Source organism: Carettochelys insculpta, chromosome 5 (assembly GCF_033958435.1).
Source record: "Carettochelys insculpta isolate YL-2023 chromosome 5, ASM3395843v1, whole genome shotgun sequence".
NCBI classification, from domain to species: Eukaryota; Metazoa; Chordata; order Testudines; family Carettochelyidae; genus Carettochelys; species Carettochelys insculpta.
The window spans coordinates 2,753,268-2,769,910 of NC_134141.1; the positions used below are offsets into that span (position 1 = coordinate 2,753,268).

At 47.6% G+C, this 16,643-nt stretch overlaps 1 protein-coding gene across 1 annotated transcript in view; it reads right to left on the reverse strand.

The window, feature by feature from the left end:
• Positions 1-14,346, reverse strand: part of LOC142012981 (cysteine-rich protein 1-like) — a 45,027-nt gene extending 30,681 nt beyond the window's left edge. The window contains exon 1 of the mRNA XM_074994015.1: positions 14,230-14,346. Coding sequence (XP_074850116.1) covers positions 14,230-14,272 — 43 coding nt within the window. The 5' untranslated portion in view covers positions 14,273-14,346. The remainder of the gene's footprint in view (positions 1-14,229) is intronic.
• Positions 14,347-16,643: the final 2,297 nt, after the last annotated feature.

A 16,643-nucleotide genomic window follows, 5' to 3' on the forward strand; every position in this document is an offset into this window, starting at 1 on the left:
TCCTGTGTAATCATAACCCCACGGTCACCGTCAGCCTTTCCTGTAAACTGAGTGCTGGGTCAGCCGCCCAGGAGAGAGTCAGGTGATGCCCAGCGGATTAGCAGAACACCCGCAGCCGGCAGTATGTGCTTCTACTGGTGGTGCACACTCACATATGCCTGGGTGTGCATAACAAAATTTATTCCTCCCATGGATGGAAAAAAATTAGAGGGAACCCTGGTCGCTGTTGTAATACCCTGCAATCACTGTACCTATAATACCATCATTAATAAAGTGTCCTGGGTCACAAACTGCACTCTAACTGCTTCTCCTGGAAACAGAAGCTACAGGATTCTGCATGTTCAAATTGCTTTGTGCATAAATTAGGAGCTGCTCTTAAGAACGGATTATCCACTGAGAGTCATTGCAAGCCAACAGAGACACTTTATCAGCAGTGGCTGTCTTTGCAGATGGATGAAGTGGTGCCTGCCTGTTTGTATTAGTATACTACCAAGAACAGGAGGCTGTGTTGGCTAGGGCATAGTATGCTGGAGTGGGACTCAGCAGAGCTGGTTTCTATTCCAGGTTCTGCTGCTCGACAACCTTGGACAAGTTGTGTCATGCCCCCGTGCCTCAGTTTCCCCACCAGTATCATGAGGATCATGACACGGAGCTCTTTTGTAAAGCGCTTTGAGATCCAGTGATGAAAAGTGATGTAAAGATCTTGGCAAGAATAGTATTGATGAGCACGCAGCGCTCTGAAAACAGGAAAATTCTGAGCAACAGTTGGTAGCCAAGTAGAAATGCACAGGTGACTGAGGGGAAAGGAAAGGATCCCCTTCCTGTTTCAGGTTGTGCAGGCTGAAGCAGTTCTCATAAATCTGATCCTACATCCTAGACTGGTTGGCAGAAGAGATCCTTAAGCAGGAATTTTAGGTGAATCTCACTGGGGAAGACAAGACAACCCTTCAGACTTCTCTTTATTTTAAACATTCATATTATGGCTAATGCAGGTTATCCCTTCAGCCACTGAATCCCATTTACTGGCATGAATTCTGCATTTGCTGACTTTGCTTTCATGTTGGACTTTTTCAGAGCAGTGGAACAGAATCCTGTCACTTTGCAGCACAAGGACGAACTGCTGCAAGGCAAAGGCTTGTCTTGCACAAACCCCCGGGAGGGAAGCGCTGCATGCATTATGCCACGATAACATGCTCAACAAACCTCAACCAAGCCTAACGCCCTCAATTGGTGTCTCTGCTGCTATTGCCTGCCAAAGAGGCTGGAGAGTATTTGTCCAGACAGGAAATAAGCAGATGTTTCTTGACAAAACCTTTAAAAATTAATCAGGCTTTCAGTGGGATGGCCATTAAAGCCACACTGTCATGGAGATTAAAGGGTCCAAAATTACAGCCCTAACTTCCCCTGCTCATTCCTTTGAGCTATGCAGTGGAATTTCAGCAGCTCTTTTCATTCCATGTTCCTGCACTTCCCTCATATAACGTGTGTACAATTTTGCCACAAAGCACAAGGAAGAATTCAAGCCCTCCTATCAAAAGTCAGTTAACTTCACAAAGGCATCTCCTCCAGGGCAGCCACTGAAGTGTCCCTAATGACATCAGGCAAAAGTGGTAACCTGGCAAATCTCACAGAGGCATTTATTTTACGTTGCATTGTGCACAGCTGTGATTATGTGACTGTTCTTGAGTACTCACATTGGAACAATGGGTGTAAGCTATGGAAGCATAAGTTTTTACTACAATGGATCAGGTCATTGGTGGAATGGTGAACTGAGAGGAGGAATGGTCCCCAGGTTAGTATGCTAATCTAGGAGTTGATAGTCCTAGGTTCACTGCTCTGACACAGCCTTCCTGGGTAAGCTTGTGCAAGTCACTTAGCCTGTGTGTGATTTGTTTCTCAGGTGTAAAAGCAGGATAATAACATTTCTCTCCCACAGTGGGGTGGTGGGACAATATATGCATTAAAATTGTGAAGAGCTTTGAGATCTACTGATGAAAAATGCTATATAAAAGCTAGGTATTATTATTATTATTAAGTCTAATATAATGAGTAGAGAATACGTGATGCATCAGAGAAAGGGGGGAGCAGCCGGAAGCATCCTAATGCTCTGTGCTGCCTCACAGGGCATTGTGAGAAGAAATACACTAAATGCTTGTGCTCTGCAATGATGGAAGCTGTGACAGATGATTGGCCAGAGAGCCTGAGCCAGAGCTGGGTCTCAGCAGCCCTGCCCAAAGAGGGTTATAGGAGCCAGTTGAGCAAACCCAGGCCTGATGGCTGGCAGCTGTGAGCCCTAAAGCAGAGGGCTTATAAAAGGCAGCTGGGACTGTAGGAAAGGGGAAAGATGGAGGTGGGGGACCAGAGTGTGGAAGGTGCTGTGCCCTCTGTAGCTGTGTAACCAGAAGGGTTTCTGAGAGTGACTGTACAGGGGAGGTGATGGGACTTTCACACATAATAAAAGTGCAGGTGCCTGGAACTGGAGTGGCATCTACTGAACTTATGGGCAGAATGGGGGCCTGGGGTCCAGAACTGTGAGAAGCCCTGGGAGAGCTTAGATCATAATAATGCACCAGTCCCTCAGCTGAAGTCAATGGTACTATTCTGATTCACACCAGCTGTGGGTGAGTTGTGGTCAGGTAGAATCACTGCTGACCAGAGCATAATTTGAAGCAGTAGTGACCAAGCAGGGGAGAGCTATGCATTTTATGATCAGTCACTGTGACTCCCTATGTTTTCCTTTTTTGTGGTTATGGCTGATTGATAAAGGAGGTGCTGAATGCTCACAGCAAAAATCCATCCAGGGCTCTGTCCTAGCCCCTTGCTTCCCATACAATGCAATGGGGCTTATTAAATGCTCTGTGCATCACGTATCGCAGGGTAGAGGGGGAAGGAAGGTACATCTTCCCTTTGTTGGCTCCACTGCAAGGCATGCAGCAGCCGTGCTCAGCACAGAATGTTCCCCTTGCCCCTGGGGAGAGGCAGCACAGAACAAGCTGAGGCTTTGGGTGCCCTTGGTGAGGTGAAGCATTTGTATGGCAGCACAGCACTTTGCAGGAGCTCATTTGCATGAGGCCTCTGTTGTGGGCTCTTCTTCCCATGCAGTGAAATCTGGCAGCAAGTGTAATGTGCTGAAACTTAATAGCCTGAAAAGTTGTGCTTCCTGCTCTGACTCGAGTGTTCTCCGCAGACAGGCCTCACTCATGGGGTGTGACCCCAGAGGTGCTCATTCACTCACGCTCCCTGCTGCGGGAGAAAGAACAGGCAAGGACTGGCCAGCAAAGAGTTTCAGTGAGCACAACCTAGCCAGACACAGGTCACGTATACGGTCCAAGGGCATTGCTCCTGGCAGTGCTAACGGCAGCTGTGATTGGTGGGAAGGCCTGCTCCATGCATAGATACACTGTGATGACTGTCAGGTGCTTTTTTTTGGTCTTGGCTTTAGCCCAGAGGGGCTAGATTCTGGTCCCCGTACCTCTGTCAACAGCACGGTGATGCACTTCTCTGGAATCAACTGGACTGGCATCCGGCTCTAGGAATGCGATCCCCAGCTTGCAGCTGCAGTGTGTGGTGTGTTAAGAATAACATAGTCACAGGTCTTATTCCCAGCCAAGCTGCTCTGGTGTCTTGGCCAGCCTCTTTGCCAGGATGCAGGATGCTTCCACTTGTAACGTGATTATCCATCTGGGGCAAAGCAATCCTTTACATTTCTAATGTTCTCTTCTGTTGCTGCTCTCTCCTCTCTCTGCCATGTAAATCAGCATGGATTCTGTTCAACAGCTTCCCTGTCACACCCGGCAGACCTACTGCAACTAGGAATGCCAGCTGTAAGGCCTAATTCCCCCTGCTTAGCTCAGGCAGTTACACCCTGTGCAAAGCATATATCAAACCCTACCAGCTCAGATTGGTGAGTTTTAACACCTACTCTGCACAGACCTAAATAACTGCCCGAGCGGGCAGGCAGGGTGGGCAGAGCAGGAGAGGGTGAGTATTTTACATCCCATGTAACCAGCGCATAAATTATCAAGAGTGGCAGGAAAAGCTACATCAAAAACTTGCTGCTGCTCTAGAGTACACCTCCTTTTTACCCTGCAACAGCTGTCACTCTTCATGAACACAACAGCCCCTGAGTTGCAGGTGAGCACATCAGAAAATGCATGGCTGTTGGACATCCCTTCTCCACAAAGGAGAGCGCTGCAGCCTCTACAGCTGTTCCAGGCACTGCACACTAGGAGCAGTGCAGAGATAGAGGACCTCAGCACAGACAGAGTAGGCAGCTGACTCATCCGGAGCTGGGCATCCTTCATTAGGCAGGAGACCAAGACCTGAAGGTAGAGTTTCTTGCCAAAATCCCTGTCAGGCTCTGTGGCTGATCTGCCTCAGCCCTCTAGAGAGTGACCAGGCAAAGGGGTTGCAGAGCCTGTCTTTGAGGGCTGTGCAGAGGTTTTAGCAGTGAGTGCCTCTCCGCCAATGAAGCAGGGCTGGGCTATCATCCCCATTGTACAGCTGGGGAACTGAGGTACAGAGAAGCCAAGTAACTTAACCAAGGCCATACAGAAAATCTTTAACAGAACAAAGAACTGAGTTCCAGACTAGCACCCTAACCAGGTGGCCAGCCGGCCATCCTCCTCCTCCTTTCGCTTGCACTTTAACTTGCGCTTCTCAGCTGGTGTTAGCTATTTTTTTGTAAATCAGTTGCAGGGGCCAAGCTCCCAGATAGGTCTTTCACTATGCTGTTGTTTGCTGTGTGCTTAGAGATGAAAAGCGTCCTGGACTAAGCTGATTCATGGTAAGAAGGCTGGGGTTAGAACATGTCCTGGAAATCTTTTAGGGAACCAAGTGCTCCTCAGAATTCTGGAGCCTTCTCAAGCGCTTTGACAATTAACCAAGTACAAAATTGTATCTGATTCTTTGTATTTCTTAACCACATTTATACTAGTAGGAATACATGTAGTTTGTTCCTTGAGCATTACTCACTCCTGTTGCTTATTCCACACCATAAGCCATAGCAGTTCTTTGAAATGACATCATTGGCTGCTATGGAAATGGCTGTGATGTCACAAACAGAAGACACAGACCAAGTAAGAAATAAGATGCTGATGTTTATGCTCTGACAGCGAGGTCCGCAGCGCAGCTGGCTCGGCTGTGTTTAGGGGTAGCCCTGCTCTCGCTTTCTCATGAGACCAGCTTGTTCAAACAAAGCAGGTGTCCCATGTTCATTTCCACCCCCTCTGTCCTATGCACGGAGATGACTATTAGACATGCAGCCAAGTGAATCAACCTACTGTCTCAAAACACTGGCTGTATCTTGATGTGTGCTGAGCTGCATGATGGCCAGTGGTTGATGAGACAGTACTACAGGTTGCACGTCCCTTGTCCGGCACGGTCGGGACCTAACAGGTCCCAAACAAGAGACTTTGCCAGACCAGGAAGGTCCAGGGCTTCTGACAGCCTCCCTTCCCTGGCACTCTGGCCCCAGCCCAGGCGCCCCAGGACTGCCACAGGACTCCAGCCCCTGCCCCCAGCTGCTGCAGGGAAGCCAGGAGATTCCACCTCTGTCTCCTGACTCCACAGGGCTGTCGGAGGATTCTGGCCAGCCCCACACTGCTGCAGGGCAGATGGGGACCCCAGCTCTGTCTCCTGGCTCCACGAGGCAGGCAACGGGTTCCTGCTTGTTTCCACCTGCTGCAGGGGAGGCGGGGGCCTCTGGCTCCCACCCCACATGGCTGAGGGGCAGGCAGGTGCTCCAGTTCCAGTTCCTAGGCTACCACAGGATAGTGGGGAGCTCCATCCCTGCCTCTGTGGGGCAGGCAGGACTACTGCACCAGGACCAGTCCCAGCCTGGTACTCTCTCGTCCAGCAACAGTGGAACCAGACGCCTGTGTAGTGTCATTTACATGTCTGCAACATTTGGTTGTTCAGGCTAGTCAAGTGCTGGTGTGAGCAGCTACAGAGGGACTCAGCCAGGCTAGGAGAATGGGCGACACAATAGTAGGTGAAATTCAGTTTGTCACCTCTCAAGGCCCAGGCTGGACAGGATTTATGGGATTCACTTCAGCACAGAGCCAATTAGGGATAATTGTACTGTATTAAGCTAATCTACTCCAAGTTACTGCAAACTATTCACAAAGTACACATTAATAAGCCAAGTACACCAGGAGTGCGTAGGTCTGGACAAGAGGCTATTCGGTGTGCTTACATCCCTTCTGCCACAGGGAGTCCTGGTCCTGAAGTGCCTCACCTCAGGGCCACAACAGACCTTGCTCCAGCTGCGGGAAAGCGCAGGGCATTCCTGAGGCTGCGAGTCCCCGGTCAAAACTCAGCAAGGCCTGGGACCTCACAGTGATTCTATCCCTTAACTAACTGTTTATTGGGTGTGCGCATACTGGCTCAACACCACTTTGAGTGTTCTCATGGGGCTGAAGCCAAAGTTGCCCTAGTTACTAGATCTTCTAGGTTCCCACATCCAAACGCAGGTGTGAGGGGCTGTTATGGCTAGCTAGTGCTTATGTTTGTAGGGTCCCAGGCTGTAACATAGGGATGGGAGCTTGGTTGTGCTACAGGAATGGAAGTTCCCACCCTTGCTCTCTGAGGCCTGCTGGCTGCTCTTGAAGGCCTTTAGGCCTGCAGACTGGTCTGTTGGTGTGTTACATGACACAGTGCTCATGGAAAGTAAAGTGCACTGGAAGCAAAAAGTTAAATGACTCACCCACCTTCCAAGATTCTAAATTAATTATCTACTCAAGAAAGGGACCTGGCCCTCTTTGTAGACAGCTCAGGGGAGACCTCTGGTCAAAGGTCAGAAAAGCAAACGATGTTAGGATGCATAAGGAATGGGGTTGAGACTTCTCTGGCTACATACTAATGTCTTTATATCAATCAATAAATGGTGCAACCTCATCTGGATACTGTGGGCAAGGCTGGTCACCTCTGCAACCTGGAACAAGTCACTTCGTCTCTGGGCTGCACAACCCCCACTGTAACATGAAACAATAGTCCTTCCATTCTCACACCTTTCATCCATGCTGCTCTTTTATGCCTCAGCTATTCTGGGATTTCCGTAAGGGTTTGTATTCAATGGATCAGTGTCCTGAAGCATGCTGGACAATGACTTGTGAATCACAATCAGGGAGCTGAGACCCAGGACAGGCTGTGAGGCAGTGGAATTTACTACAAAAACTGGAGTCTGCCCACTCAGCAGCTCGTCAAGAGCAAAAAACAGCTGCTAGTGAGGAATCTGGAAGCTGACTGCACTCAGGCCTGTAAGTACAAAACTGTGTTCTTAGTGTATCGTATGATGTGAAAGAGTCTCACAAGAACTCCAGTTGCCCATCCACTGCAGCTCTGGTTCTAGGGAGGTAAGGGGAGAGGGACGCAAGAGGCTCTGATGATGCTTTATCATCTGAGGAGCCCTGTAGAGAGGGGGTTTCGCTGTGATGGAGCAGCACAGACCTACGCAAGGAGGACCTGGCCCCTAATGTTCTAGCCAGATGACCAAACTGCTCATTAGTCATCCAGTCCTGCCAGCTGATTGGCTGGTGGGACACTACATGCACCACATCTGGAATCAAATGCTCAGCTCTTAGTCTTGTTTTAAAGCTAGTTATTCAAAGCGCAGGGGTTGTGTGGGAGGGGAGAAGAGGGTCTGGCAGGAGGAGAGCTCAGTAAAACCTGTTGGGTGTACTCTTGTCACTTTCAGAGCATATGCATGGCTGCTACTGCCCCAGAAGTCCTGCAGCTTCTTCTCGGGGTCATGCTGGCTGCTCCTCCGTCTGTCCGTCTGTCTGCCCCCATCACACATGACACACAGCCCATCTCCTCGCTCCTGCGTTACCCCTCAGTTCTGCTGCAGCCTGTGCCTGGGGCAGACCTTTAGCAGCTGCTTTGACTACAGAAGGGGGTGGGATTGCTCCTTCTCGTAAGCCGGAAAGAGGGCTCTATACCCATTGGTTTTCACCAGGGCTGGGATTGCTGGCAGTTCTCAGTACCTTTCCAACCGAGCCAGCAGGGGCATTGGCTCCACAGACCTGGGGAAACCTGTAGGACGTGGCCTAAGAAAAGTGGGTCTAGGCAGTTTTCTATTACATTTAAATTTGTGTCAAGTCATGCTTGCAGGCATGGGTTTGGTCTGCGGCTCTTGTGTGTGCTTGTGCTTGAGTGAGCTGCTCCATCTTGTCATGCACTCTTACTGGTATTTCCTGCCTTGGCAGAAAGGCTGCTCTTTGACAGCTCTTCTCTTTTTTTTTCTTTCTGTGCCCCACCCTGCATCTCAGATTTCATCAGCCTTTCCACACGGGGATTTGCTAAAGAGTGCAATAACCCTGACGCAAGTGCAGAATCAACTTAGTGCAGATCCGTTTCACCTCCATCACTCACTGCCACAATCCCGCCCCGCCTCCTTCTGACGCACAGACCCAAGAGTGGAAGTATCCTCCGTAAAGGGGCGGTTACCAAAACAATTGCTCAGGAAGAAGACAAAAGGATAGTCCGGGAGGGCGCAGCTTGAAAAGGCCGAGGAATGAAAGAATCTATTCAGAGCTGCCCATTAACAAAGGACTGTTGGCCCTGCGTGACTTCCTCCCTTATCAGGCTAATGTGACCTAAATAAGGGTTTGGTGATGCAAATGTTCCCCTGACTTGGGTGTGTTAGGCCCAGATCTTGTACTCATGCCAACAGTAAAATACCCTTTGAAATCAGAACGAGTGACAAGGCAGATTGGCTATGCGTGCATAGCGGTTATCAACATTCTGTTCTGGGATCCCAACATGCACCCCACCCTCACCGAGCTGCTGTGACTGGCAGGGCTGTTTACATCAATGATGATGATATTCATGTCCTCTTACTGTGCATAGGTAATGCTGATATCTCCTGTGCTCTAACCAGGCTGGCACTGCCTGAGGTTGAAATCCAAACAAAGGTCATATGGAAAAGGTCTCCTCCAGTCATGGAGAAGACATCAAGTAGGAGCTTAATGAACAGTTTTATTGGCCCAGACCAGAACTTGGGAGCACCAGGGCTATTCATTTAGTCCTGTATTCAGGCAGGAACTTGAACACATGCCTAACTCCGGGACTGCTCCCAGACATGGTGACTAGCAGTGGGCCTGGTCGTGTACTTACAGTTAATCATGTGCTAAAGTGTTTTGCTCAGCCTGTGAGCTAGAAAGCCAGGGGAGCTGCCAGGTATTTCTGTAGCCAGTAGCCTGAACAAAGCAAGCGTCTGGTTCTCACTATAGGCAAGTCCTGTTTCTTCTTTACAGGAGGAACATTACACAGAAGCATTTTGAGTCATGACACCTGATCCACTAACCTGATTTGCATAGGAAATGTAGATCACAAGAATGGCAAATCCAGAAGCCAAATAAGCAGTTGGCCAGAGCACAATGGCAAACCTCACGTGAGCAGCATTCTGGAGGGATGGCTGCTGGGGCTCATACGTTGTGCTGTTAAATTCAGAAGCCCTGTAATGTGAAGCCTGCCACAGCTGACCCACAGCTCTGCAGCAGGGAGGCATTCAGATGACCCTCCCTCCAGTGCCCCACAAAAGCATTGATGGTCAGTTTGGTTTATTAGTCAAGGCTCCAGCTGACTTTGTGGGCACCAGGATTTCATCCCCAATCTTCATCCCAGCACAGGGCTCCAGGAAACTTAGGGCTTGTCTTCACTGCTGAGTTAACTCTGGCTCTGACACAGGCATTGACCAAACCCCTCTTGCCATCCACACACAAGCTGCATCTGGTGGCACTTCCAGCTGGAATCAGCTGCCTCTCCTGGAGCCACAAACTAATGCTCAGGGAGGCTTCCAGACAGGTGGGTGACCATCCACTTCACTGGCTAAATTAATTGAGTGCTTATAACCCTCCAATGCCATCCTACAGCTCCCTGCTGGGCCCCAAAGGACACACAGGCTCTCAAACAATTCTCAGGGGAAGGCTCACAGGGCAGATCCAGCTACCACAGCGCACAGAGCCAGGGGAGATGCCCCCAGAAATCCTGGTGACTCACACAGTTGTGTGCAGCGCCAGTGAAAACACAGTGACTAGGGCCTGCACTAGGTTTGCCCAGGTGCTCACAGCTGGGTGACAATCAGCTGAGTTAACTCTCCAGGGAAGAAAGGACCCCTTGGCTTGATTGTCTTTGCGCTTCCAATGGGGTGAGTCGGGCGAGAGAGGGAGTGAAAGTGAGATCAGGGCCTGGCCCCAGATGCCAACCTTCGCCCCACTCCTGGCCTGGCTCTACCGCTGGCTGCGTCCCCAGTCTTGTCAGCCCTACTCCTGTCCCTGTCCACCATTCTTGGAGCTGCTGCCCCATTCCCGGCCCCATCTCTGGGAAGGGGCAGGACAGAGGTAAGTGGGAAAAAAGCTTGGGGACCATTGGTTTAAATAAATCATTTTAGAACTTCTTTAAGTTAAACTGGTGCGATTTGTACGTGCAGACTGTCTAATTTCTGCTAAAACAAAAGCATAGTAAAAATGCTATATGAGCTCCAGTTTTTCAAAAATAAATATTACAAACAGCCATTTCAAAATATCAAATGGTGTCAGCTCACAAATAGGACTGTACAAAATTTATATTCACAACCCCTTTTTGGCTGCAAGTTATATTCCCTGAAAATATTTAGTGAAAATAATTTCTTTAAAACACCATAATTTGTCCAATTTGCATCACATTTATAACAAAAAAAAAAATCAAGACTAGCAGTCTCTCTGTAAAGCATAAGCCTGATGAGATTGTAAATGATTGAGTTATAAACCCATGAAACTCAGGGATTCCAGTGAATATAGGGGCTGAACCACACTGTTAAGTAAGGCTATAATGAAGCACGCGCTATTGTAACCACTTAAGCAGACACATTAGCTGCTAACAAAGAAGAGCTTCTAAAAAATCGTGCGGTTCCTGTGCGCTAAACCCTGACATTTTAAATAATCCCTCAAAACATTTTTAAAAAGGAAAATAATTAAGCTGTTGAAATAAGACTTGCTCTGTGTAGCAAGTTACGTTTCCAATAATACAGTGAGTGACACATTCTTAAGCAACTAACAAAGGAATTAATTTGCCATAATGAAAATGTTCCATTTCCTAAGGGGGCTTGTGTAAATTTTGCAAAATGTTTGGAAGACATATATCCCCTCATAATAAACTTCCTTCACTTCAAATCAATTAGCCCAAGGTCACTTCCTATTCAGGTGAATACTAAAAAACAAAGAAATCACGAGTTATGGCATTTACCTCCCCGGTAACCTTTCTCCACATGTCTTGCCTCCCAAATGTGGTAGTTCCCAAATGCACTCCTGTGCACAGCAAAAACCTTCATCCAGTGTTCCCTGTAAGCGGAGCACTTCTGCAGTCACCAAGGAGAGATTCAGCTGCCGCCCAGCTGATTAGTGAAGTGCCAGCAAACACACTGCTGTGTTTCTACTGGGGGTGCACATCCACACATGCCTTAGTGCACATAACAAAATTTGTTCTACACAGGGACGGGAAAAATGAGGGAACACTACTAATATCCACAACAAACACCCTCTTATTTCCACTGCACAACTCCCATCATTACACACTATAGTCAACTTTATTTCTGGCAGGGGCAGAGTTAAAGTTGTTTGGTGCCTGAATTGTGCTTTCTCATGCTTTAAAATGTTAGGTTCCTCTTTTATTTAACCTTAACCCTGAATTTCCCTGTTTTCGAATAACTCCTTTAAATATGATTTATAACATGCTTGTAAGATTTTTCCCCTGAAATCACTGAGCTGTTCTCCCACCTTTAACTGCAGTTCCTGAAGTACAGAGCATGTATGTATGTATACATAGTATCAGATATGTGCACATGTGATGTCTTCATGGTTAATATGAATCTCAGGAAAGTACCTTTTTCTCGACAAACTTTTCACGATGCGTCTCCATGAAGAAATGATGAAACAACAGCAATGGACCATATTGGCCACTGCCTGGATTTCCCCGCTCTGACACACACACACACACACACACGGGATTTGTCCCCCCGACCAACAGCTGCAAAACTGACAGGGGGACTTGAGCCAAGGAACCCACAGTGCACACAGGTAATGTGGCTTAGGGGACAGAATTACCCTGAGGTCACGCATGACACCTGCTGGCTATGGATCAGAATGCTTATGAGACCCAGGAATGAGGCCCTCACTCTCCTCTGCAGATCTTCACTGGGCAGCTTGAGTAATGTTAACCGCAGGAAACAGAAGTGGGAACAGTGGGGGACAAAAGACAACTGAAAGAAGCTGCGGCTGAATTTTACTGGACTGCCCTAAAATGGAACAAGATGCACATTTCTGAATTCCACCCTCTTCCCACCAAGCGGATCTATCTCAAAACCCCCCACTTCTTTCCAGTGCCATCTCATGTCCCATAAGTACGGATTTATGAACAACGCATCAAGATACGCCCCTATTGTGCACCCCTTTCAAGGACTGAGCTTCTGATAAACAGTTCTGTGTCTAGACAGATTTCATGACAGTGTCTCAGGACAGCTGGTGATTTAAAAATTAAGAGCCCAAGTTCAACCTATAAATCCCTTGAAACAACTGTTAGCTTAAAAAGAGAGCAAACCTTTTCGCTGTCCTAATTCATGTGAAGCCGAGAGCTTTTAAAAGGGCCTTTGAACCTCTGACTTTACTAGCTCCAGTTCAGACAAAGAATGTTGTGCTATGCCCAAGCCCAAATGTTCAAAAATCAGGAGTCAGGTCCCCCCAAACCCTGAGATTTGACAAAATAATAAATGGGGGGGTCTTTAAATTTATTGCCTGGTTTTTGAGCCTTCAGAGATCACATTTTAACGTATTTTCTGCAGTCTTGAGGGCTAGAAACTTAGGGTGGAGGGAGCTTAGATCTCCATTATCACAGGACTCCAGGAGCTAAGGTTTCAAGAAAAACACTAAATCCTGAGAAACACAAAATAAAACAAGGAACTGACAACACTGTGTGTGCAACAGTTTTGCCAACTGTTCTTAAAATATTCCCCTGTATTGGGGTGTATTGTTCTTACTAAGCCTCACAGGATAACAAAAAAAGACCCTCACTCACACTGTCAAAATGTCTCTCTCAAACCGGGTTGGAAAGCGGTCAGATGCCACCCCACCTAATTTGTAAGAGTATAAAGATAGAATTAGAATTAGAATTAGAATTAGAATTAGAATTACCCTGCCATCCTTGCATGCTCACAGTGCCCGATAGACTTAGCTGGCAGCTGTGGGTGAACCAGGACTGTGCCATCAGGTACCTAGTAGGCCTCTGGCAACTTGCTGATTTGTTTGCAAGAACTTTTCTGCATAGAGAACCAAGAAGCTTAGTGGCTGATTCACTTCTTACAGATTGTTGAAATGAAAAAAAGAAAAAAAAATAGCAAGTATTGCACCAGTGCAAGTATGATCTGAAAAACTATAAACCATTCTTAGGCTCCAAAACCTATTTTGTAGCTTTATGTTTTCCATTAATACATGCAGTTAATGCATTTTATAGCACTTTTTGGAAACCGGTTGAGAGCTTTTCCTGTCCACCTTCAAAATATTTCACAGCAAATTTGGAAGAAAATTCATATTAATCCTGTTTAATTCTGGAGGACTGAACTTAAGGTTTTCGATCCAGACACCTGCATCATTCGGAACTGATTATATTTAAACACAAAGAAATGAGATGGGTAAGGTAACATGTTTTATCACATCAGCCTCTGTTGGTCAAAGAGCAGCTTTTGAGTTTTATGGAGCATTAACTTAAAAACCACACTTCTGCCTGAAAACGCCTCACCTTCCATTATTAAAAGTATCATCCAAGATTACCGTGACTGAAAGAGATTAGAGACAAAGTGTCTCTATTTTCATTCCCTTTATTCAGTTTCCGTAATCGACAGCATTTGGCATCGTGCTGCTGCCGTGGGAGAGCCAGAGCGTTAGTCAGCTTCTCCAGTTTGTGGGGGGGTCTCTCACACAACAAAAGGGGGAGAACAGCAGTTTAAAATGTAGGAAAATGTGATTAAGAAAAAGTGTGAGGATAGGGAATCAGAAGCAGGTGCAATCACTGAGCCTTCTTCTAACTGGACATTCGAGATGGGTTAGCTCCCCAGCTGACAGCATCCCACTAAGTGCTTTTATAAATGGAAGGGTCATTAATGGCAAATGTAAAAGTAGAGCACAAAGTGCCTGACTTCACTTGCCAGCTAAAGATACATAAGAAAAAAGGCTATTGCTTCCAATGGCAGCAACTTACCGAAGTAAACCGGCTTTCCACATATGGGACAATACGAAATCATCTTCAGGGCTCCTCTGCACGGAACACAGCATTGAACAGCGTTTGTATAAACAGCCTTCTTGTTTGCTAAAGCAAGAGGAAAACCATGGCCAACAGCAAGATCATGACGTGTTCTGCTTTTGATTCCGGATGTTGTGGTTGTAGGTAAATGAGAGCACTGCAGTGGAGAAAGCTGAGTTCAGGGGCTTTATTACTTCAGGAATGAATTTATCTTTTTGAACCAAAGCCACGGACTTTAAAAGGCACTTCTTCCCTATCACCAGAGGAGAAAGGCTGGAACCTGGTTTGCACCACGCTGGGCACATTACTCACAATATCTGCTGTAGGTGCTGTTTGTACAAATCTGTTTGGTAGGAGAACCAAAAGTGCCTTCTCTGCTTCCTTTACACTCTTTCCCCCAAGTTTCAGAGCCTGAGCTCCGGAGCACGTGGGAATGTCTGTTTTTAACCCCATACCATGAGCCCAAGTCAGTTGACCCAGGTTTTAAGACTCGCTGCCATTTTTTTTTTTTTTTTTTGTTATGTAGACATGCCCTCATTGGCAGAGATGAAACTCCCGCCTACCAATCCAACATTCGTCTCTCTGAAGTGAGAGGCATGTCTTCCTCCTGCAGCTTCAACACTCACAAGTGCAGATTACACACACACCCTCAAGTGGGTTTGTACCTATCTGAATGTAAAACTCTCTGCCTGGTGCCTGTGTGACCTCCTAACGCACCGCAAAAACACTATCAATGCAAATTGAAACAGCAGCCCTGAAACAGACAAGACTGCGTTTCCAGCCAGCACCCACCAGAGACCGAATTCACTAATGACCATCAAGTTCAGCCCCCCGCCCCTCACCAACGTGCACTGGCAGCCCTGCTACCAACAAAGATGTATTTGTGTGGTGTGGCAAGCCAGCTGAGAAATCTGGGCCATGTGGGGCACATTGCTCCAGCTTTGCTGGGCTCCTATGGAGAATGCCCTGGCAGTGGCCCACTCTCTCTGTAGCTGGAATATTCCACTGAATATCATCTTCAGACCCTGACATTTTGCCATAAAATTGTTTAGTCTCCAGAAGCCTGTAATGTGTCAGTCTGATGCAAGTTATTGGGCTCAGTGCAGGGATGACTGGGTGGAGTTTGGTGGCTTATAGTATATCGAGAGTCAGACTAGATGAACTGGTCATCTCTTCTGACCTTCTGTAGTATGGCTATATACAGAGGCAACTAGTGTGGGTACTGAAGTGGGGCACCAGCCAAGTGCCCCCGCTCCTCCCATGCCCCGCCCCTTCCATGCTCCTGCTCTGCCCCTGCCCACCTCTTCCCGTAGCAGTGCTGTGCCACTTCCGTTTGCTGCGGGGGCTCTCTCCTCTTCCTCTGGAGTGACACAGCCTAGAGCAGTGCTTTCAGGCTGCACCGCTGTGGGGGAAGGGAGCGGTTGTGCCCATCAGAGGTAGCATAGTGCAGCAGTTAGGGTGTTAGCCCAGGACTTGAGTTCAATCCTTGCTCTGCCACTGATTTCTGGTTTGACCTTGGGTAAGACATTGAGTCACTCCATGCCTTGGCTTCCCCTCAGTCTAATACAATAATAGCACTGCCCAGCTGTCACAGGGTGAGGGTGAATGTCAAAGGTTGTGAGGCCTCAGATATGATGGTATGAGGGTTAGAGAAGTATGTGAAAAGACAGAATCCATGTGAGATGAAGTTCAGGAAAATTTTAGCCAAGGAATTGTTTCCAGTTTACCCAGCTGTGATTTAAATTCCAAACCAGCATCTGTCGGCATCTCAACTTCAGGGTCCATGAAGTGTCTTAGGACAACATGGCAAAACTGCCTCTGTGTCTGTGAGACAGGAAGACATGACAGGAAGTGAGTGCTAACTCTGCTTCTTACCCTTGTTAGCTCACAGCTTAACTCTGACCGAGTCTGTAACATTTGCATGGTGGTTGTCACGAACCCTGAGCAGTACCTCACCCAGGCAGCACACACCAGCCAGCTGGTGGGGCCATCCTTTTCACATCCATTCCTCACAACTTTCAGACACAGAAACAAAATACAAAAAGGTGCATCCAGTAAGGCTCAGAGTGATAACAATGGTTACAAGTTTACCTCGCTCTTAGTGCTACTGACGCCTAGATTTGCCAGTGCCTTGAACCTCACATCTTCCTTCTACACAAACTCTGTTCCGGCGTAAATGCTACGTAGGGTGTCCACCTTGCATTGGCACAAATGACATTACTGCCCCAAGCCGAGAAACAATCCCAAAGCCTTGTACGATTGGTTAAAAATGAAACAAGGGCAGTAGTAAAAAGTTCAAATGTAAGCTGCAGCGATCTGTTTACCCTGCAGCTGCCGGTGAATCTCACCCTGTCTGACGGCCGCCCTGCCTG